Source organism: Neolamprologus brichardi, chromosome 12, assembly GCF_056152115.1.
Source record: "Neolamprologus brichardi isolate AB-2024 chromosome 12, ASM5615211v1, whole genome shotgun sequence".
Taxonomy (NCBI): Eukaryota; Metazoa; Chordata; class Actinopteri; order Cichliformes; family Cichlidae; genus Neolamprologus; species Neolamprologus brichardi.
In genome coordinates, this window is record NC_142115.1 from 37514157 (window position 1) to 37537214 (window position 23058).

A 23058-nucleotide genomic window follows, 5' to 3' on the forward strand; every position below is an offset into this window, starting at 1 on the left:
GAGGATTTTATAACAACTGATAAAAGTGAACATTAAAGAAAAAACCCCACAAAGATGTTTCCCTTAGAAAATAAAAATACAAGGTTAAACATGATCCTGAAAATAAGAATTTAAATTTAAATCAAATATCTGCTGATTGTAAATTGTTTATGAATCAACCTTAAAATCAGTCAGACGAGCCAAAGATTCTGTTGTGCTCGTATGTAAAAATAATGTAGTACAGACTCTCCTTTAACGCACCAGCAGTTACATCTGCATTCTTGTACTCCAAACGTAGCATTTTGTGCTGAAATATTACAAATTGTATTAAATGCACAGAAAATCATTTGTCCATGTAGCTGAAATCTGACAATAATTTTAATCAGCTCATAAAACGCTGCAGGAAGAGTCATTCAGAGGTTTTTCTATGAACTCTGTGATCTTTTCTGCAGGTTTTATTTTTCATCCTCGATGTTTGCAATCTTCATTTGGTCCTTGTGTTTTGCCAGCAAATCTCTGATTTTTGTCAGATTTCCTCTCTTCTTAGACAGACATACTTATATTTATTTAATACTAAATATTTCTAATTACAGCAAGCATGCAAATATCTAATAAACTTCTTCTATTGTTTAATACACTGGTGCCTGCAATAATCTAAATAAAATATACCAAAAAATTAAACAGCGTTTCAAATATTTTCTAAAACCTTAAGTTACATGGCAGCAATTCATCCCACATGCATCACTGACATCATATAAGTTACAAAATGAAACACAATCCTGAAAATATAAAAGATAAATCAAGAATTCCATCTGTAATTGTAAAATGTTTACAAACTGACCATAAAATATATCTCTTTATCTCAACTTTTAATGTACAGAAAGTATTTTATCCAGCTGAGCTCTGTCACAAAAAGTAGAAAAAAAATCTCATGAAATGCTGCAGTAAGATGTCTCATCCAGAAGTTTTTGTATTAGTTTACTTATTTCTGTTTCATGGATGTTCTGCAGGTTTTCTTTTTCTTCCTGATTTTTTACATTCTTCATTTGATCCTCATGTTTTATCAGCAACTCTTTGATTTTTTTCAGATTTCCTCTCTTCTTGGAAAGACACTTCACCACATCACTGATGTCTCTAAGATGTTTTTCTCTCTTTTGTTTTTCCTTTTGCTCAGCCAGAGCCTTTAACAGGTCATACTTCTCATCTTTGTCTTTAATCTTCTTCTCGTGCTCCTCCTTCTGAGCTGCAAACTCTTTGTTGTGTTTGTCTTTGAAATCATTGAACTCTTCAGCTTTCTTTCTGGCCTCATCTTCATATTTTTTCTCCAGATTTCCCTTTTCTGTTTTATGTTTGTCCTCCAGGTCTTTTCGTTCGTTCTTCTCCTTTTCTCTCCTGCTCTCATCTTCTTCTTTTCTTTTCTTTTCATTTTTTTCTATTTCCTGCTGTATTTTTTCTTTCTCTTCTTTCAGTCGTCTTTCCTCCTCCTGTCGTCTCTGTTCATCTTCTTGTCTTCGTTTCTCTCTTTCTTCACTTCGTTCTTTCTCCCAGGCTTCTTGTTTTCTCTTCATCTCGTCTCTGCTCTCTTCCAGTTTTTTGGCCATAATTTTCTTTTCCTCTTTTTCTGACTGATTTTGCTTATCCAGAGTTTCAAGCTTCATTTTAAACTCCTGCCTACATCTTTCTTCTTCCTCTTTCCGTTTCCTGTTCTCTTTTTCTCTTATTTCCTGTTCTTTCTTTCTCTTCTCTTCATGCTCCTTTTTCATATTATTCTCCATCTCTTTGATTTTCAGCTCTGCTTCCTGCTGCATTTTTTCTTTCTCTTCTTTCAGTCGTTTTTCCTCCTCCTGTCGTCTCTGTTCATCTTCTTCTTCTTGTTTCTCTCTTTCTTCTCTTCGTTCTTTCTCCCAGGCTTCTTGTTTCTTTTTCATCTGTTCTCTGTTCTCTTCCAGCTTTTTGTCAATCCTTTTCTTTTCCTCTTTTTCTGACTGAATTTGTTTGTCCAACTTTTCAAGCTGCATTTTAAACTCCTGCCTACATCTTTCTTCTTCCTCTTCCCGTTTCCTGTTCTCTTTTTCTCTTATTTCCTGTTCTTTCTTTCTCTTCTCTTCATGCTCCTTTTTCATATTTTCTTCCATCTCTTTGATTTTCTGGTCTGCTTCCTGCTGCATTTTTTCCTTCTCTTCTTTCAGTCGTCTTTCCTCCTCCTGTCGTCTCTGTTCATCTTCTTCTTTTTGTTTCTCTCTTTCTTCTCTTCGTTCTTTCTCCCACTCCTCCTGTTTTCTTTTCATCTCGTCTCTGCTCTCTTCCAGCTTTTCGTTAATTCTTTTCTTTTCCTCTTTTTCTGACTGAATTTGTTTGTCAAATATTTCAAGCTGCATTTTAAAATCCTGCCTACGTTTTTCTTCCTCCCCTTCCCGTTTCCTGTTCTCTTTTTCTCTTATTTCCTGTTCTTTCTTTCTCTCCTCACGCTCCTTATTCAGATATTCCCCCATCTCCTTGAGTTTCTGGTCTCTTTCCTGCTGTAATTTTTCTTTCTCTTCTTCCAATCTTTTTTTGATGGCTTCCTTTTCTTCCTCATGTTTTCTTTCTAGCTCCTCTCTCTCTCTCTTCATTTCTTCTTCCTTCTCCTTCAGGATTCTCTCCATTTCCTTCTTTATCGCTGCTTCAGCTTCTTCCAGCATCTCATTGGTGAAGCAGTTTCCTCCATTGTCCTTCACCATGGTGTCAATCTTTGTTATCAGCTCACTGACTTGTTGGCGGTTCTCTTTGTCTACATTATTGAACACATGGTATCTTCCTCCACAGTCAGAGATCAGCTTCTTGAATAAATCATCACAGTCCTCTTTAATATATTCTTCCATGGACCGCTCATCGCGTTCTAGTTCATCTCCTCCAGTTAAAAGAATGATGGTGAACTTCTCAGAGTTCTTCCCGAATCCTTCCTTGATGAGTTTTAATGTTTTCTTCTCTTCATCTGTGAATCTTCCAATATGTAACACCAGCAGGAAGACGTGTGGTCCTGGAGCCAGAAGACTGACACATTTCACCATCTCCTCATGAACTTCTTCATTTGACAGAGCTGTGTCAAACAGTCCAGGAGTGTCGACCACAACAACCGGACGGCCGTCCACCTCACCCTTTTTTTTCTCACAACATTTGGTGACTGATTTTTGACTTGACTTTGCTTTAAACGTGTTTGATCCTAGTATGGTGTTTCCTGAAGAACTCTTTCCACTGCCGGTCTTCCCAATCAGAACAATCCTGAGACACTCTGGGCTCTTCTTATCCTTATCAGTCAAAGCTGTAACACAGTATTAAAATTAACTTTTCATTTAAATTTACACTAAATTTAGCTCAGTTCTTTATGGACAAGAACTATTATTAATGACTTATTAAAGCTTGCAGGAGACTGTGTGAGAATCAAAACTACTGAGTTATTACTTTGCAGTTTCACACTGCTTATAGTAAACTATCCAGTGTACAGTATTTATATCTTTACAAAAAAGGAAAAATGATTTCAATTAAAAGTACTCACCGGTGTTTTGGGTTTTTCTCAGCTTCTCAAGTTCACCCTGTTGTTTGTTGATCTGTTTCTCTTGCTGTACGACTCTTTCCATTTGGGCATCTAAAAATGTTTCTGTTGTATAGTAGGTTGGTTTTCCACTGAAGTGTCTTATTTTCTCCACAGTCTCCATCAATTTTGGGCACTGCTGTTTGTCCTTTATGTTGAGAACAAAATATCTTCCCCCACAGAGTTCCTGGATTTCCCGATTTTCCTTTAAAACGTTAAGAACAGCTGGATCTGTAGGATCTGAGTCCACAGTGAACAGAATCATAGTGAAGTCATTGACTCGAGAGCTGAATGTGTCCTGGATGGTCTCTAACTCTTCCTTGTCTTCATCAGTGAGGGGAGCCACAGGTAGGACCAGGATGAAGGCATGGACACCCTCAGGATCACAGAGGGAGATACACCTGAGTGATTCCTCCATCACTGCCTCCTGAGGTTTTCCATACAAGGCAGGCAGCTCCACCAGGGAAACCCGACGTCCACACACCTCTCCCTGATGTTTAACACACTCTGATGAGTTGGAGACTGAATGAAGCTCAGTCTGACCTAAAATGGCCTTGGCTGCTGACGTCTTCCCTGCTCCTCTCCTCCCACACAGAACCAGGTTCAGAGGCAGTTTCATCTGTTCACACTCTGGTCTTGTGATGTCTTCAGTGAAGGTGAGGAACTTTTCTCTGTTTTCATGCACAATTTTGTCAATGCTTCCCATTAATTGTTTACGATCACGCTTAACCATGTTGTACGATTTACTTCCACAATCTTTTAGCAGCTCTTTCACAGCAGGATTTGCCCATGTTTCCTTGTGTGTTATGATGATCATTGTGTGTCTAAAAACAGTTTGGCCAAACAAGTTCAGGATAAAATTAAGTCTGTCTTTGTCATTTTCATTAAAGTCAGAAGGGTTCACCAACAGCAGCAGAACATTTGGTCCAGGGAAGCACAGATCTGTGCACCTTTTCACTCGTCTTCTTACTGTCTGCTCAGTAAAACTGAAAATGTTTGGTGTTTTTACCACTGTTAAAGACTTCCCGTTCCACTCTCCACAGGAGGCCACACAGTGGTCCATTGGTTTTTGTTTTTCTGAATTAAAACCTTGACCATCAGTGATGAAGTTGCCAAGTTTATTCTTTTTTTCTTCACTTGTTCCTACCAGCACAATCCTGAGTATAGCAGCTGCAATACAAAGACAGAAAGGGAGACAGTTTTCAGAGTTCAGTGTCAGAGATAAAAAGCAAGTAACCTAAATTCAGCCACTCTTACACAGCAGGGGCTTAATCATGACATAAAATGTCTTAAAAACAAAATGATAAATACTGACTGTCAGTATTTAGTTTCTGGACACACTGATTAAAGTTTATATATGTATACACAAAGTAACACATAACCTAAAGAAATTAAAAATGCATTTCTCAAGTACAGATTTTTTTCCCCCTCAATTTATCTTACACTTTCAGTGTGAACAGCCATTTGTAACATCTTACTCTTGAGTATTTGACAGCATGTAGTGTGTAAAATACATCTTTTTTTCTAAAAACTAAAAAGAAAAAAGCAAACAAACTAAAAACACACACACACACACACAAAACCCTAAAAGATTCTTGCTGCGTGGTTTATGCACTCCTTTGTATTTTTCTGTATTCATCATATTTGATATGATTTTATTTCATTTACTTACATTTATTGGATGCACTTTCTGCTGGTGATTGCATTCCTGGAATGTAATATGTGACGACTGTAAAAAAACAACAAGCAAATCATAAATAAAAAAAATAAATCAACTTTATGTGGCTGCCTTAATAAGTGTGATGATTTTTCAGTTTACTCACAGTTCCATAAAGACTTGCCTCCTGTAAAATGCAAAAATAAACTGTCAACTTCAATAACTGTTAATTATTTTCAAACTTAACCAATGAAAATATTCCTGAAACCTACCTGCAGCTCCAGCAGGATCCGTATTGACTGCTCCCCCCTGCCTGCTTAGTAACTCAGACGTTGTGTTCTTAAATGCATCACAGCTCATGTGATCTCCACCATTTTCCTCAACAATTTGGTCAAACAAACTTAACAACTTTGAAAGTTCAGTGTTCTCCTGCCACCATAAGTGGTGTTTACATTTTCTGATAATTTCACCTAATGGTGGATGTTTGTCTGTAAGACCAGTATTCTTCTCTCTGGGTGCTGAGATCAGTACCAGTGAATGGTGAAAGGACTGACCACTGAAGATTTCAAGGATCGACTGAAGCCTCAGTCTTTGCTCCTCAGTGAAGTCTTCAGGCTGTAGAACCAGCAGGAACACATGAGGTCCAGGATCAGAGAGCCTCACAAAGTTTTCTACCAGCTCTGTCAGTTTTGGTTCAGAGACCCGGAGCAGGTCCGGAGTGTTGATGAGAGTTATTAATTTCTCCTTAATCTGTCTACTGTGTTTCAAGCATTTGTCTAACTTATCCTCAGTGCTGAACTCAGTCTCTCCCAGGATGAAGTTCCCCACGTCGCTCCTCAAAGACCAGCTGTTCCCCAGCAGAACAACCCTCAGCTCAGACACTGAAAAGAAAATTCTTTGTTATTTAAAATTACTGTTAGTTGTATATTGTATCATGCCTGTTTCTTTATAAACTATATTTTCTATTGTCAAATAATAAATAATAAACCAATGCTATTTCAAACACACATGAGTCTCAAGTCACCCTGATTTCTTTGTATTTTGTGCCCAAGGATGTAGCATTTTGGGCAACTTCTTGCTATTTATTAAGATAAGATAAGATAAGACAAGATAAGATAAGATAACCTTTATTAGTCCCACACGTGGGAAATTAGTTTTGTCACAGCAGAAAGTGGACAGTGCAAGTTATATAGCAAAAATTAGAATACAATACAAATAATAGACTGTACAGAACTGTACAGAATAGAATAAAATAAAATACTATATACAGTAGAATAAAATAGAATAAAATATACAATATGATAAAAATAGAATACAAATGCGAGGACACGAGGAAATGAGAGGACATAATAAAAGCCTCTCATAATGTGTGTCTTCCCTCTGTTCCAGGAGAGAGAACAGAAGGAAGACACACAGCAAATGGCACAGTGCAAATATGAATCCTGGCCTCAGCCTTACAGAATGTGGGTCAGTCCCAGCGGCCTACACCAGAGCTCCAGGACAAGCCAGGCTTTCTCGTCATTTTTTTTCTCCAGGCTTTCTGAAGCTCTTTTCAAACTTCTTCTTCAGACATCGACTGCTTTTACATTCATTTCAGTTCAGTTTTCGTACCTGACTATTTTCAAAAGACAGGTTTTTTTTTTAATTATTATTTTGGTGTTTTGTTTTTAAAAACCTGAGTATGAACTTACATGAAATGCCGCAAAATATATATATATATAAAACCAAAACAAACAGTTTTATTGATTATAAAATACACTATATCAGATTCATATCGGTATTGGCAGATATCCAAATTTCTGATATCAGTATGGGTATCAGACATAAAAAAGTGGTATCATGCCATCTCTACACCATACAATGACACATTTCAATAAACTGCTCCACAGAGATTGATAGATAGACTTACTTAAAGGTGACATGTATCCAGTACTGTTTCCTTGCATCTGCTCACTCCTGTTGACTGTAAGATAAAGAAACATTAAGTCTCTTTTTTCACATGTGCTCTCTAAATCAGACATTCTTAACCTTGTTAGGCACATTCCCTCATTTTGAATATGTCATATTTTCACAGAGTTGTGGGTTTTTGGTCTTTGATATTTTGTGTTTGCTTTTAACCAGAAAGTGTAGGCGTTGTCAGAGGTTTACATCCATTCATCATGGGCATGGATTCCATGGTAATTTGAGTCTTTTAATGATTTCTTTGAACTGTTCTTTTTCCAGGGCAGAATGATTATACGGCACACATTTTAAATAACTTTTAAAAACAAGAATTAGGTGCACAAATTAATTATTTTGAATTTGTTCTAATCCATACAGGCTCAAAAATTCACATAGACCCCCAGTAATATTTGGTTAAACGTCCCTTAGCAAGTTGGATCTCAACCAAATACTTTTGGTAGTCATCAACAACACAACCAAAGACACCAAGAGTACATGAAACAAATATAAACATTAAAAAACCAACACAGAATATTTGAATGAACACTAGAAAGTCCAAAAATACACAAACCATGGGTGAAAGGGCCCAGCACCATAACACTAAGAAAAGAATAATGGAAGCTTACTTACTTTAAAATACACAAGCACCAATGTTAACAAGGCAGTTAAAAAAAGCTTCCAAATTTGTATTGATTGTCTGGAGTAACAGCTTCTTAAGTATCTCATCCTCAGACTGACCACTCACCTTTCGGCTTTGCTCAGTTGTAGTTCCTCTAAAGCTCACAATATCATTGCTGTTAATCTGAGCAAAGTTACTGTTTACATAGATACTGAAGAATCACGTCCTTCATGCTGAGTTTTTTCACAAATATATTTCATTATTTTAACTGATTTACTGACTCACAGTCAGGCCGTAGAAAATCTGGGCTCCCCTCGCGCTGCTCAGGTTTTACAACACCGTCCTCTGTAGAAAAAACAAACCTCAGAATGATATCTACACTTATAACTGAAGTCATCTTCTTTTTCAGGAAAAACTTCAAGTTAGTTTCAACACTGATTTTTCCAGGACAGATGTGCAGAAAACACAAGAAACAACAAAAAGAAAAACATGATTTAAGGAGATTGCAGAGAAGCTGCAACAGCGCTGCTGAAAAGCACCAAGTTTGGGACAATGAAAGATGTTTATGTAACTCTTCTTCAATATATCTGGATGTTACGACTGTGGTCGTAATTATCATATGTAAATTTGAGTGTCCAGGTGCTCCTCCGTGATTGGTGCATCCAGGGTGGATGGATCGCACCGATTGGCTAAGGACTGGGAGGCAGCGGATAAGAAGAAACCGCCAGGACTGCCAGGTCCTTCATCCTCGGCCCAACCCAACCGGCAGACGGTTCACTGTGTCACTATGTTGGTTAATGTAAGAGCATGTAGGGGTGGACCGCCTTTTTTGTTTGATCAGTTTTCTCCTGTTTTTGTTAGGTAGGGAGGAAAGTAATTGTCGTTTGAGTTAGTTCTTTTGAATAGGTAAGTTGTATTTACTCCTGAGATAGGTTACCTTTTGTTTGTTGTTTTGGCCTTGGGTTCACCCTGAAGTTATAATTCGCTCCCTTCCTTTGTTTAACTGCACTCATTGTAAATAAATCACTGTCACAAAGTATTAATTGTGTGAAGTGCTGCTTGGGGTTGGACAGGGATGGATTACCCTTTATGTTGTGGTCTGGCCGCGCCTAGACGGGCTATAACATAATTGGGGGCTCGTTCCGTCTCTTTTCTCGCTTTTTGGTGAGTTGGGTTGGCGTGTCTTGTTCTGGTTGGCAGTTTTATTTTTTTTGTGTGGGGGGTGTGTAAGAATGGATTTTTCACTTGAAGGTTTTGTGGAGGTGCCTTCATGGGAAAAATTGACAAATGTAAGAAAGCGGACCTACTCATTGTGGCTAACTCTTATGATGTGGAAGTGTCTTACAGTGCTCACAAGGCAGACTTGAAGGAAACCCTGGCTGAAAAGCTAGTGGAGAAACGTGTGCTTCTACCACGGAGGGATGCTGAAAACAAGCCAGTGAAAGGGGCAGATGGCACTGCAGCTGATACGTCTGCTGCTGGCACGGAGGCTGATCGGATTTCTGAATCCAGTGAAGGTACGTCAACTGAGGATCTGCGCCTCACGCTCTGCATAAGAGAGGCGGAGACCCGCAACAAGGAGCTGGAAGTGCAAGCTATGCATCTCCGTATCAGAGCTCTTGAGCTTGAAAAGGGCTCAGCTCAAGGGCGATTCTAGGATCAGAGCTTTGGGGGTGCTGAGCACCCAGAGAGCTGCCCAGCCAGCCAAGATAAACCTGTCTCTGTCAGTCCCTGCATCCTTAAATGTCTCCAGTTGTCCTGAGTTCTCTATAACTGTCTCCTTGGTGCATTTAAACCCCTGTTCCTCCCTGTCCTCATCATCTGTTGTCTTTGTCTCCGTTATCAGTCATCATAATTTTACCATCTCTGTGCAAGTCTGCAAATTTCTTTATTAAATCATAAGATTCTTAAATCCATCAAGTCTCTCTGTGCCTGGGTCCTCGTCACAAAACATGACATCACTGTTTTGTACATTTTAACACAATTTAATCCCCACATTTGGGAAAGAAAAGCAAAACACTTTTTTGAAAAGTCTGTAACAAAACCATCAAATCTGATCAAGGTTATTTAAATGCTGCTAAAGAAGAATGGATTGGAATTAAAGAAATATACATCCTAACCTTAATTACTGCGGGAGAATAATGAATGATGCTCACAGTGAGCAAAAAGTTAACTGAGTGCATTTTTTGGACAGAGATTCACTTTGAATGTGTATGTATAATATAATACAGAAACAAAACACTCCCAAAACAGAATAAATTATTACAAAATATTAATAAAAACTATAAAAATTGAGGCAACTTTGCCTGTGGTAGAATTTATACAATGTATGAAAAAATCTTTATTGCAGATACTGATTTTACTAATTTAATAATACTAATTTTGTGTTGTAAGATTTATGAGTTTCATGCTTTCATAGTGGTCCTTAGGAGAGCTCGACATTTTCTCAGGTGGTACACACTGTAAAAAGTTTGAGAAACACTGATAAGTGTCTGTGTGCTTTTGGAAAACATTTAAAGCTGCTGTACAGAATCTTTGAAACAAGCTTAAAACATGTTTAGAAACAGAACATCTGCTTCTCTTTACAGCTCCCCACTCCACCAGGGCTGTTTGGCACTGATAGTGTGCAAATGTGATGCACGTACTGCGGCAGTCATACAGACAACTGGACGGTCCAAAAGTTGGCCGACCTGTTACTGGCTGAGGTTTTAGTAGAGTTGTGGCTGAACCACATAAAAAAATATCATTAATTTTAATCTCCCCAATCAATGATAATGTTATGTTGGAATGTTGTTAAAGAGGGTCAAAAATGTTTCAACCCAGTTTGTTTAGCAGATTCTGTACAGCAGCTTTAATATCGGGAGGACACAACTTCCAGATTGTGAGTAAAATCAGTTTTTTGCTCTTTGTCAGTTTAACAGTTTCTGTCTGTCACTGTTCCCTGTCTGTTTTCTTACCTGGTTCTTCCTGACCTTGTTCTTTCTCCTCACGTTCCCATCTTTCCTCTCTCCCTCTTTGGACTGACAATCATACACAAATAGATTGTATTCAATTAGATGAAAAATTACATTAATATGAAAAAAATTGAAAAAAATAAGATCACTAATAAAAAAGTCCTCTCTCAGTTTACTTTCAACCAAAAGGCAAATAACCAAACCACATGAACATCTAATAAAAGATATAAATATTGAAACACTGATCCAACATTATTCCTGATTCACAGGTCATTTGATTTTACACTTTTACCTGAATGTGGCTCCTTTTTTTGAAAAAACCTCCTCATATCTATTATGAACCTGGCTGTCACTCTGTACACACACACACACACACACACACACACACACACACACACACACACACACACACACACACACACACACACAACAGGAGTTTTAAGGTTAATGGGCATTCAGTCAGTTAGCTAGTTAGTACCCATTTAAAACAGGACAGTGGTAACAACTTTAGGCTACAGACAATTATAAGTTTTAGATTTTTAAATAGGCTGTATACATTTCAATGGGAGCAACAGGACGGTGAAATGTCGCTGAATTTACTACAGAGCAGGAGGGATTGTAGGGCAGCAAACATTGTCAGAAAACACGTTTTCAATACTGCAGGTTACCTGGTGTAATGCTTTTCAGCTAAAAAGAAACATGGCCTGACGCCTACCTAAATAAAGAGTAACTGAAGGTTAAATGCAGCTAACATGTCCTGTTTTAAGCCAGGCACTCACACCTCTGCTCCGCTGCGTCTCAGCCACCATCGCTCTGGCAGCAAGAGCGCTAGAGCCAGAGCAGGGGAGAGCTGGAACAAACCATTTTAGGAGGGGGAGTTATCTATACTTTTGTTGTTAAAATGTTACGTCTCAAACAAGTACAGTACTGTATGCTTTTTATATTTTTAGTAGTGTGTCACACAAACAGCAAATATTGTCAAAAAAAGTAAGAAATCTTTGGGGGTGCTTTGATTCATTTTGGGGGTGCTGAAGCACCCCCAAAATTGGGCTAAAATCACCCCTGGCTCAGCTAATGGTTCCCCAACGAAGTAGACGGGCCATAACACTGGATCTTTATATTTCTACTGAAGATACTGACTTATTCAGAACAATAAAACATTACTGTACTCACCATGTGCCACATTCGCCATAATGAATTCTGCTTAAAATATCAGTTACACCTTCATCTGCAGGGGCGAAACACAACTTATCTGGTTAACAGGTAAGAAGGAACAATTCATTAACTGACAACAACGTCTTTGGACAAGCAGTGAATACTTTGTTTTAGTAACTTAGTACTGGGTTACCTGTGTATTAGTGCAGTGTCCTCTGATTCTGAAGAGTTCTCAAAAAGCTGTTCATTCACCATCTAAATGGGACACGAATACATTCAGTCATTTACACCAAAGGTTTGTTAAGTGAAAGCAATGTTTATTTAAAGTGAAGTGAAAACTCTAATGTCACAGAGAGCAAGAAACAATGTTGAGTTTTGTTGAATCATCATTATCGTTGAGATTTAAGCTCCATGCTGAATAAATGCTGGCTCACTAGTACAGTACTGATGAAACTAACAGTTAGATGACAAAGACATTGGAATAATACTTATTTAAAAGTTGTCCTGCCCTACACAAAATGCCACCTTACCAGGGTGAAAGGGTTTGTGTGTCACAATGATCCGATGCGCTATGTTGTTGGCGGGCCAGGCAAAGAGTGACTCAGTCAACCTCTTGTGATTCAATCCCTACTATTGGGACATGGAATGTGACCTCTCTGGTGGGGAAGGAGCCTAAGCGAGCTACTGTGTGAGGTTGAGAGATACTTGCTAGATATAGTTGAGCTCACCTCAGCACATGACTTGGGTTCTGGACCCTGTCTCCTAGAGAGGGACTGGACTCTGTTCCAATCTGGAGTGAAAGGCAGCAGGCAGGGGTTGGTATTCTTGTATCACCTTGGCTTGCTACTAATACACTGAGATTATTGCTAGTGGATGAGACGGTTTCTTCCCATTACCTTCAGGTAGGGAACTGGTCATGACTGTTGTTTGTACTTGACAGTTCAGTGCATATGCCTTGAGCCTTCTGGGAGTCACTGGGCAGTTTGCTCAAAGGTGCTCTATCCAGTGACTACGTCATCCTACTGGGAAATTTTAATGCTCATATGAGACCTGGAGTGGTGCAGCTGTGAGCAACAGAATGCTTGATCTGAGCCTGATATTCTTTTCTATTCTGGTTCACCTTAGGTTGCAGGTTAAAAATCGATTTTGTAATGGTATCACTGATCTCTAACTGAAATGTCAGCTGATTACCAGCTGGTGGTGAGTTGGATCAGGTGCTGGGGGAGGATGTCAGACATGCCTAACGCACCTAAACATTTAGTGAGGGTGGGTTGGGAATGCCTGCCAGAGGCCCCGGCCCCATGAGATGTTCAACTCAAATCTGCAGCAGAAATTTGACAGCATTTCGAGTCCAAATTCCTTCTTCTTCCACAGCATGTCTTTATCCTGTCTTCCTTCTCTCACCCCATCCAATCACAGCAGATGGCCCCGCCCCTCCCTGAGCCTGGTTCTGCTGGAGGTTTCTTCCTGTTAAAAGGGAGTTTTTCCTTCCCACTGTCGCCAAAGTGCTTGCTCATAGGGGGTCATATGATTGTTGGGTTTTTCTCTGTATCTATGAAGCGCCTTGAGGCGACTTTTGTGTGATTTGGCGCTATATAAATAAACTTGAATTAAATTGAAATGGATGATGTTCCAGATCTCTATAATTATGGCTGGTGCCTGTTGTAGTGGTAATCCCCAAACCAAATTGTCCTATCAGGCTCGGCAAGCCTGTGGGACTTCTGAGGCAGCTGACCGGTACTGGCATGCCAAGCAGAATGCAGTTAGCTTTTGCTTCAGCTTTGCCCAAAGACAAAGTTTGGTTGAGGGAAGAGAGAGTGAATGAATATGATGCAGTTCTACAGAAAACAGGCATTTTATCGGGCATTTGGGTTCTGTTTATGTTGCTTTTTCATTGTTTTGTTTTGTTGTTTTCTGTGTTATTTGCTGAGTTTTGGATGTGGTGCCCTGCCTGGGATTACTGTAATGACCCTAATATCACTAAAAAGAGCACAGTAGTTTGACCTAAAACCAGTGGAAGCGCCCGCACTTCTATCTGTTTCAATGGGTTAAATATCTTGGGAACTTGTTCACAAATAAAGGTAGTAGGACACTGACCAGCGGATTGGGGCTGCAGCTGCAGTGATGTGGATGCTGTACCAATACATTGTGGTAAAGAGAGAGCTGGGTGTAAAAGTGAAGCTGTCATTTTACCAGTTGATCTACAACCCTGCCCTTACCTGTGGTTACAAGCTTTAGGTAGTGACCAAAGGACTGCGGATACAAGCGGTGGAAGTGTTGAGCTTTCGCTAAAGGGTGGCTGGCCTCTCCCTTAGAGACAGGATGAGGAGCACAATCATTCGAGAGGGCATCAGAGTAGAACTGCTACTCCTCCACATCAAAAGGAGCCTCCTGGGTGAGGGGTTTGAAGCATCTCCTGCTGGGAGGAGGCCCCATGGCAAACTCAGGAACACACTGGAGAGATTATATCTGTTTGCTAACGTGACAATGTGTCAGAGTTCTCCTGGCTGGCCACTGATAAATGGCAGAAAATGGATGGATAGGATAAAAGTTGCCCTGTTATAATTGGTTGATCGTGTATTTATAGTTGACCAGGTGACAACACTGGGGTTGAAAAGTCATTGACTTAACTGGAAAATTAAAGCTATTATTATTTAGACTATTTTATCAAACTCTTCTTCACAGCATTCCATCTGTCCAGTAATAATACATTTTATTTAAAAATAGCGGCTTTCAGAGCACCCAAGGACACTATACAACAAATATACAATATACACAATAATAAGAGTAACAGATAAAAGTTAAGAGCATGCAGAGGTTTAAACATAAGCAATTTTAAACAGGTGGGTTTTGAGGGTGGACTTAAAAAGAGGGAATGAAGTAATGTTTCTGAGGTCAGGGGGTAAGGGATTTCAAAGTCGAGGGGCAGAGCAACTAAAAGCTCTGAGAGATATGAGGTGAACCAGGCAAAGGGGGTGTGACTAATGCCAATGGATGCTAATTTGCTCAGGAGGATATTATGAGAAATTGTGTCAAATGCCGCACTAAGATCGAGAAGAATGAGAATGATTAAAAGACCAGAATCAGCTGCCATCAGAAGGTCATTAGGAATCCCTAACAAAGCAGTTTCTGTGCTATTATTGGGGTGAAAACCAGATTGACATTGTTCATAGAGATTATGGTTATTGAGGTATGAGTGAAGGCAACAACTTTCTCGAGGATTTTCAAAATAAAGGGGAGGTATCTCTTTTACGCTACGTCCACACCTACACAGGTATTTTTGAAAACGCAGCTGTTTCATCCACACGTAAACGGCATTTCGAATCACCGAGAACGGAGATTTTTTAAAACTCCTTTTTTGCGTTTACTGGACGAGGAATACAGAGTTCGTCATGCAACGTCAAAGGTATGTGCCTTTTTTCACGTCACGCTGTGCGCCACGTTATTGTTTACATGAGATGAATTGCAGAATGGCAGATAGAGACGAAATACTGTTAATCTGACTGTCTGCAGGTTTTACACACAGTTACTGTCCCTCCATTTACAAAGGCAGAGGCGTCACGCTGTGATTATTTTACATGTAGTTGTTTTTTTCCTGTGTAATAATATTCAACATTGTTATCAATACATTTTTCAAAAAATCCGTCTGCAAAATGGGTTCAAAAACATAAACAACTGTTGGATGCTGTTTGTCCGTGATTTGAACCGGGGGAACAAATCGTGGCAGGATCAGCCTGATGTTATTTGTATCCCACTGTAACTTTACTGTATAAAGAGCAAACATTGCAAAGGACTTTACAAGCAACCTGTGCTCTATGTGTGCCTTCCTCCTGTTTTGTACATATTTCTGTCGTTTGTATATCATCTGTTATTTTTCTCTTGCTGTCCTATTTAAATTTTTAATTCCATACACAGTTTGTGTGGAGCACAATTTGCAATTTGCAATGACAATAAAAGGCTCTTCTAATCTATTCACCACCAGAATGAACAAAAACAAAAAAAAGATCTAGATGATTACAGCCTCCTTTAACTCACCAGGTGTTGCAGTTTCCATAATATCAACTGTCACATCAGAGTAATTCAACTGAAGACCAGCTGCTTCTAACACCTAGATGAAGAATGCAGATTTAGGTGAGACAAAGACATTATCAGTCAGGTTTATAGAAATTACATTTTTTGTCAAAGTAAAACAACACAAACGTGAGTTACCGGTTGACAGATTATTTAAACACAGTTGTAAAGCTTCAGTTTGGATTACTGCAACTAAAGAATTTTCAGCACACAGACACATACAAACAGTCTTACATTCATTCTAATACACACTCATTAGATGAAAATTTACAGCCAAAAAGAATGGGAGAGAGATTATAGAAAGCTAATTTTAAAAGTTACTTTTCTATAGTTATTTTAACAAACAAAGATTCGGCCAATCTGAGGAAGGCGAGAGTTTAGGTGCTATAATCAAACGTGGGAAGCACCAAATGCTTTGTTGCTGTACTTAAGTAGAACTTTCAGGTATTTGTACTCTACTCGAGTATTTTTTTTTTCTGAAAACAAGTACAGAGAGTCCTGTGCAGCGTGCTCCGGGAGTTTGGGGTGTCTGGCCCACTGCTTACGGTCCATTCAATCCTTATAGTACAGTTGCAAGCGCTTGGTCCGCAAAGCCAGCAATAATTCAAACTTGTTCACAATGGATGTTGGACTCTGCCAGGGCTGGAATTTGTCACAGATTCTCTGTATAATTCTTATGAACAGAATTTCTAAGCGTAGCCTCGAAGGCCTCCAATTTGGTGGTTTCAGAATCTCGTCTCTAGTCAGATGATGTGTTTCTGTTGGCTTCATCGGGTGAGGAGGTGGAGGAGTTTAAGTATTTCAGGGTCTGGTTCACAAGTGATGGGAGGAGGGAGCGGGAGGTCGACACACTGACTGGTGCTGCAGCTGCAGTGATGCAGATACTGCACTGCTCCATTGGGGTAAAAAGAGAGCAAAGCTCTCAGTTTACCTACCGGCTGATCTACGTCCCTACCCTCACCTGTGGTTAAAAATCAAAGAAAGAGGTCGCGGACACAAGCAGCAGAAATGAGGTTTTGGGTCCAGTCTGCTCCATACAGCTCAGGTCGTAACAGAAACATAAAAACAAAAATATCTTCTATTATCTCATAAAACCAGAGACAGAAATAAAACGGGCTGCTGTCTTTCATTATTTGTTCTACAACGCTTTCAAAATGTCATTTTCTTTATGTTTTTATGGCATTTAGAATACATCATGAACATCTCCAAAAGTTGATTCTGTTCATCTGGACGCAGCGTTTTGTGGGGGAAACGTTTCATCATCATCCAGGTGACGTCTTCAGTCTCAGCTGCAGGTTTCAATCTTATAAACAGGACATTTGCATAATGACTGAAACCAGCCCACTGAAGGAACAATGGGCTGGGAGGTCAGTTCCTTAATCTTAATTATGCAAATTCTCATGACCACTGATCAAAAATCATGAACATTTTACTTTCATGACCCTGGCCTCACTGTGGTAGAGGCAGTCAGTTTTCAGGCTTCACCAGTAGGTGGGGCTCTTTACTATAGTTTTTCGGTACCGGTCACTTCAACCCAGTTCACAGCAATGTTGGTAAAACCAGAAAATTAATGATAATAAAAACAACAACAACGAAGATGTGAAAGGGGGATATGATTTATACCAACCTAAAGGGCAGTACAATAGTCAGGTTGTGATTAAAAACATGAGTTAAAAAAAGAAAAGTAAAATATAAGAAGTTTGTTGGTTCAGGGACGAGTTCCTGCCCCACATGGAGGAGTTAGTAACATGTGTACATATATATATATATATATATATATATATATATATATATATATATATATATAAACAAATTTGAAAGTACATAGGTTTAAGGATTTTGTAAGTTATATTATTGGACAAAGTTGAGATAGTTTTGACATGCAAAGGGGGGATAGTGGATATACTGGACAAAGGACATTGAAGATGGAGCAGCCAGGCAAGAAAAGAAGAGGAAGACTACAAAGGAGCAGTGAGTATAGTGAAGGAGGACAAAGGGTTGGTGTGACAGAAGGAGGATTCTGGCAACGAGATGAGATAGAGATGATCTGCTGCAGTAAGTGAAGAGCTGTAAATAGATTTTATGCACTTTAACTATATTATTCAAAAACAGTTTCTAACCAAATTTATCTTAATATAAACAATCGATGTTGGGCAGCGTTAACATATATACAGCTAACAGCTAACAGATGTACAGATCTGTACAGAATAATGCAGTAAAATTATGCCAAGACCATATTTATATACATTTTTTGACAGTGCTAGAAGTTATCTGTATAATATAATTCATTATAAATCCATGCAAACTGACATTCCTTTAATCAATATTGGATAATATTACTTTAAAACATATAAAGCACTATTTTATATAAGATGTATTTACATTAGATTTTACATTTAATTCTGGTAAAATATCCCAATTTTCTACCTTAAATAAACAAGGAATTCTGTTCTGTTCCGTGTTTTATTTAAAACTATTGACTCTGTTCTTAATGCACCTTATACTGACTGTATCGAGCCCTCATCAGATGCCTGTGAAAAGTTTTTACACTTTTTTATTGAGAAGGTCTCCTCCACAAGGGCTCAAATCTCTCCTTGTGCTTATGACCTCTCAGTCTCTGTTTCCTGCTCTGCTGTCTTTGACAGGTTTGAGCCTGTGACTCTGTCCTTTTTAAAGGAGACTGTTGGTCATCTTAAGCCTGCAGGGTCTCCAAATGATGCTGTCCCTCCTCAACTTTTAAAAGAGGTGTTACCTACAGTTGGTCCTTTGGTTCTTGAGCTGGTAAACCATAGTCTGATGTCAGGTGTTGTCCCTAAAGATTTTAAACATGCAGTAGTCAAACCCCTGATTAAAAAACCTGCTCTTGATCCTACGGTTCTTGCAAACTACAGGCCTATCTCCAAACTACCTTTTCTTTCCAAAATTCTTGAAAAGGTAGTTTACAGCCAAATAACGGCCTTCCTGGAAAAGCAAAATGTTTTAGAGGTTTTCCAATCTGGTTTTAAACCCTTTCATAGCACTGAATCAGCCCTTTTAAAAGTTTTTAATGACATATTTCTAGCGACTGATGCTGGGGACTGTGTTGTTCTTGTGCTTTTAGATTTGACAGCTGCGTTTGATACAGTGGATTATGCCATTTTATTCTCTCGTTTGGAGCACTGGGTGGGCATTAGGGGCACAGCACTGGAGTGGCTCAGGTCCTACTTGGCGGGGTGAACTTTTTGTGTCAGCCTTGGTGACTATGTGTTGTCCTCCGCTCCTCTCTTGTGTGGTGTCCCACAGGGCTCAGTTCTAGGCCCCCTCCTCTTCTCTTTATATCTGCTTCCTCTTGGTTCTGTACTGAGAAAACACGGCATTCCTTTCCACTTTTATGCTGATGACTGTCAGATCTATGTCCCTCTAAAGAAAAAAGGCAGATACCTTACACAGCCATTACTTCAGTGTCTCGATGACATTAAGACTTGGATGTCTGTTAACTTTTTAAAATTCAATGATAAAAAGACCGAGGTGATGGTTTTTGGTAGCCCCACTGAGACCCCCAATGTGTATGTAGATTCCCTGGCACAGTATGTTAAGCCAACTGTCACAAACCTGGGGGTCAAAGTGGACTGTGATCTGAAGTTTGATAATCAGATAAAAGCAGTGGTAAAATCTTGCTTCTTTCACCTCAGGCAGCTGCAAAAATAAAGCAAATTCTTTCACGGCAGCACTTTGAGACAGTGATCCTCGCCTTTGTTAGCACTCGGCTGGATTACTGTAATGCACTTTATATTGGGGTCAGCACATTATATATTAGTCATCTACAGAGGGTGCAAAGTGCCGCAGCTCGTCTTTTAACTGGCACTGGAAGGTTTGAGCACATTTCCCCTGTTTTAGCTTCACTTCACTGGCTGCCCATTTCTTTTAGGATTCATTTTAAAATTCTTTTATTTACTTTTAAAGCTCTCCATGGCCTCGCCCCATCGTATCTCTCTGAGTTGCTACAGCCTCATACACCCACCCGCTCTCTCAGGTCAGCTGATCAGCTGCTCCTGAAGATACCCAGGACTGGACGTAAACTTAGAGGAGATCGTGCTTTTGCTGTAGCAGCTCCAAAACTGTGGAACGAGCTTCCTTTAGAGATTAGACAGGCCAGTTCTTTATCTGTTTTTAAGTCCCTCTTGAAAACCCACCTTTTTACCCTGGCCTTTGACACCACGTGAGATGTTGGTTTTTTATTTATTTATTTATTTATTTATTTATTTATTTTTAGTTGTTTTTAGGTGATTCAATGCTGTTTTATATTGTTTTTGTTTCAATATAGGGCTGTTTTAATTTTATGTTTTATGTGTTTTACTTATTTATTTTGCTGTTTTCTGTTATTCTATGGTTTTAACTTATTTTCTGTACAGCACTTTGTTCCTGTGCTGGGTATTTTAAAGTGCTCTATAAATAAAATTGGATTGGATTGGATTGGATTCTGTTATAATTGCTCTACTTGCTGTAAAACATCTCAAGTACGCTACAATCTTGTCTACTAGCTGTAAACATAGTTAATTTATTTATATTAATTTTTAACAAATATCCTACAAATAAAACTGAGTATGCTTTAAATGACGTTTTTCTCAAATTGGCGCAGCAGAAGGAAGGACTGTAGATCCATAAACATTCTCTCAAATAAAGTTTTGTCCATCAGAATTTCTGTACAAATGAAGTCACTCTCTACTTTTTCCAGAAAGAGCGTCTTAATTAACATGAACAGAGTAAGTATAGTCATCTTCCTTCTGTTTGCTTTGAGTAACTGAGTGTTACAACTGCCTGCTGCTCCACCCCACCTCCCCCTTACTTTTGAAATGTCTTCTCTGCACTCTGCTAACGCCAAAATCGGGTGTTCACCGACTACAAACAGGAACAGACGTTTTTGCATACAAATGAATGGGCCTAAATAAATCTCTGAAACAAAAGACCTAATAAATAATTTCTGAATTCTATAGCTATACGCAGCTTGATAGATCTTTACTGAGTATCTCTTGTTAAAAGGGTAAATTTACCACCAGCTTTGTGTTACGTAAGCTCTTCTTCCTGTTTTGCCAAACCCGAATCTGAAATGGCGGAAATCAATCTTTTTACTCAAACTTTACAATTTCAGATCTGATCCTTCAAAATGCTGTCAGTGTCACAGTGTCACCTTAAATTTACTCAATTTAAACACGAAATGAACATTAGATCACACATTAAACCGCAGACATCGCGTCTGTTTGAGAAGTAATGTCCTTATTTCCTTTTAAACACTTTTTGAAGAAAAAATACTTTAATTTCACCAATGTATCTGAAGTCGCGTCAGTTGTTACGTGATATGACAGTTTGTGTAGAGTAGAAGTGAGTTTCAGCTCAGTCAGTGTCGTTACTGAGACAAATAAGAAACTTTCGATTTAATCTGAGCAGACTCGAGCTGTACAATCAGTGATGGATTTTCAGTTAGTAAGGTCAATAAAGAAGCGTGTGTGGTTCAATGATCCGTTTATCCGCTATCAGCACGTTTCTCCCTTTGTTTTTATTTTCATATTTTAATGTTATGTTGAGTTACTCACCTTGAGTGTTCGCCACTAACTTTCTCCACAAGAAAAGTGAAAGTATTCAACAAGCTTAACGCTGACAAGTACGAGCTTACGCTGCAATCATGCTGGCCTTCAAGTTATCTGTGTTTTGTTTTTTACCGTAACAGGTAAAGCAGCAAATAAACACTGAACATTTCAACTTTGACATTTGTGAGGTTGATTTAAACCCGTCAGTCTTGTTATTCTTGACCAATAAACTCTTAAAAACTGTCTAAAAGTTTACCTGCACGAGACGACCGCGAAAATGGCAAAACAAATTAACGTCCCCACACCGATGCTGTTTACAGGACAAGTCGGCGATCTGGAGAATCCCATCTTCGTTATCGTTCCTCGCTTTTTATTACACCGATTTCAGCTTTTTCGCCCCACGACTAGAGCGTGCAGTTTACTTTGTGTGCATTGAAATGGAGTCGAGTCAACTAGCGCCCCCTGTGGCTAAGTGCCATAGCCTACAGCCGATTATTCCTCATTCACCTCCAAGAATGAGGGGACACTGTTTGTCCGTGACTTGGAGAGCCCAGCTGGTGCTCCGTATGCAAGGAGAACTATCCTGGATCCAGGTGCGGATCTAGAGAAATTTTCTTAGGGTGGGATGGAAATCAAGGGGGCTGTCAAAATGAAAGCTTTTTAGCCTTTTCTTATTATAAAAAATTACAAATAAAACTGTTTACAGATGTTATATACAATAACTATCAAAACCTATTCCCATTTAATTTGACTTTCACAGAAATCCCACCTCTCCTTGTGGCTACAGAGTACTTACTTGCCAAGGTTAGCACCTTGGTAATATTCACTAATTACAATGTTCCACATTTCCTTGCTTTTTTAGTCATTTTTAGGCTTTTTAGAGTTTTTTTGGTTGTTTAGCAGTAATGTTTCTGCCTATTTATTTCAGCCCATGAAATCGAATGCAGATCTTCCTGATGTGAGATTTACATAAATCTAAGTAATTTTGTTTGTCGTTATCATTAATGTTGTTGCTGTTGTTGTTTTTGTGCAGTTTACAATCATATAGAAACCTAGCAAGCATCAGTCAGCACAGTGCCTAACCTAAACAGATTCTTGCTTTATTCACATATATTATATGTAATTATATATACTTGTACATTGCACCTAGGGTTGCAGCCACTTGCCCCCCCCCCTCCCGCCACATTGTTGTGACAGCTCTGATTCTGCTTATACACTGCATCTGAACAGGGAACAGTCTGCCACATTAATGTATTTACATGAATGTTTTTCTCACAGATGTCAAAGTCTCAACCTCATGCTGCCCTCCTAAAGTAAGTATTTGTTGTTGTAGTTTTTATGCAATGTCTGTGTCACATGCTAAGCATAAATATTGAAATAATAACTGTTTTCTTAGCAGATTTTCCCAAACACTAGCTATGTTTGTTGTCATTCAGACCAGTACTATTAGACATTGCTTAGTGGTCATGCATGTTTGGCAAGCTTGTTATAATACCATAACAGTAGGCCTGTCACAATAATCGATATATCGACTTATCGCACCACAT

The 23058-nt window shown here is 38.9% G+C and overlaps 1 protein-coding gene and 1 long non-coding RNA gene across 2 annotated transcripts; both read right to left on the minus strand.

Annotated features, from left to right (window-relative positions):
- Positions 1-256: 256 nt before the first annotated feature.
- LOC102784892 (uncharacterized) lies at positions 257-7164 on the minus strand. Its single transcript, XM_087849517.1, has 4 exons — positions 7117-7164; positions 5480-6088; positions 3515-4720; positions 257-3280 (listed from the first exon to the last, which is right to left on the minus strand). Exons 1-4 carry the CDS (start codon positions 7151-7153, stop codon positions 909-911), a joined length of 4224 nt encoding a protein of 1407 aa, XP_087705643.1. The 5' UTR covers positions 7154-7164; the 3' UTR covers positions 257-908.
- A 4730-nt stretch (positions 7165-11894) lies between these two features.
- On the minus strand, positions 11895-21937 carry LOC148100362 (uncharacterized). The gene is made up of 4 exons (XR_015719876.1): positions 21768-21937; positions 15912-15984; positions 12070-12131; positions 11895-11949 (listed from the first exon to the last, which is right to left on the minus strand). It is a non-coding gene; the product is annotated as an uncharacterized LOC148100362 (long non-coding RNA).
- Between the last annotated feature and the right edge of the window lie 1121 nt (positions 21938-23058).

Bases quoted from the DNA above. Each gene is read 5' to 3' on its own strand.
- LOC102784892 (XM_087849517.1), bottom strand. From the start codon at position 7,153: ATGCAAGGAAACAGTACTGGATACATGTCACCTTTAA. The intron at 6,089-7,116 runs GTAAGTCTATCT...TTTTCTTTTCAG, and splicing joins TGGATACATGTCACCTTTAA to TGTCTGAGCTGAGGGTTGTT. The intron at 3,281-3,514 runs GTGAGTACTTTT...ACTGTGTTACAG, and splicing joins GAGAAAAACCCAAAACACCG to CTTTGACTGATAAGGATAAG.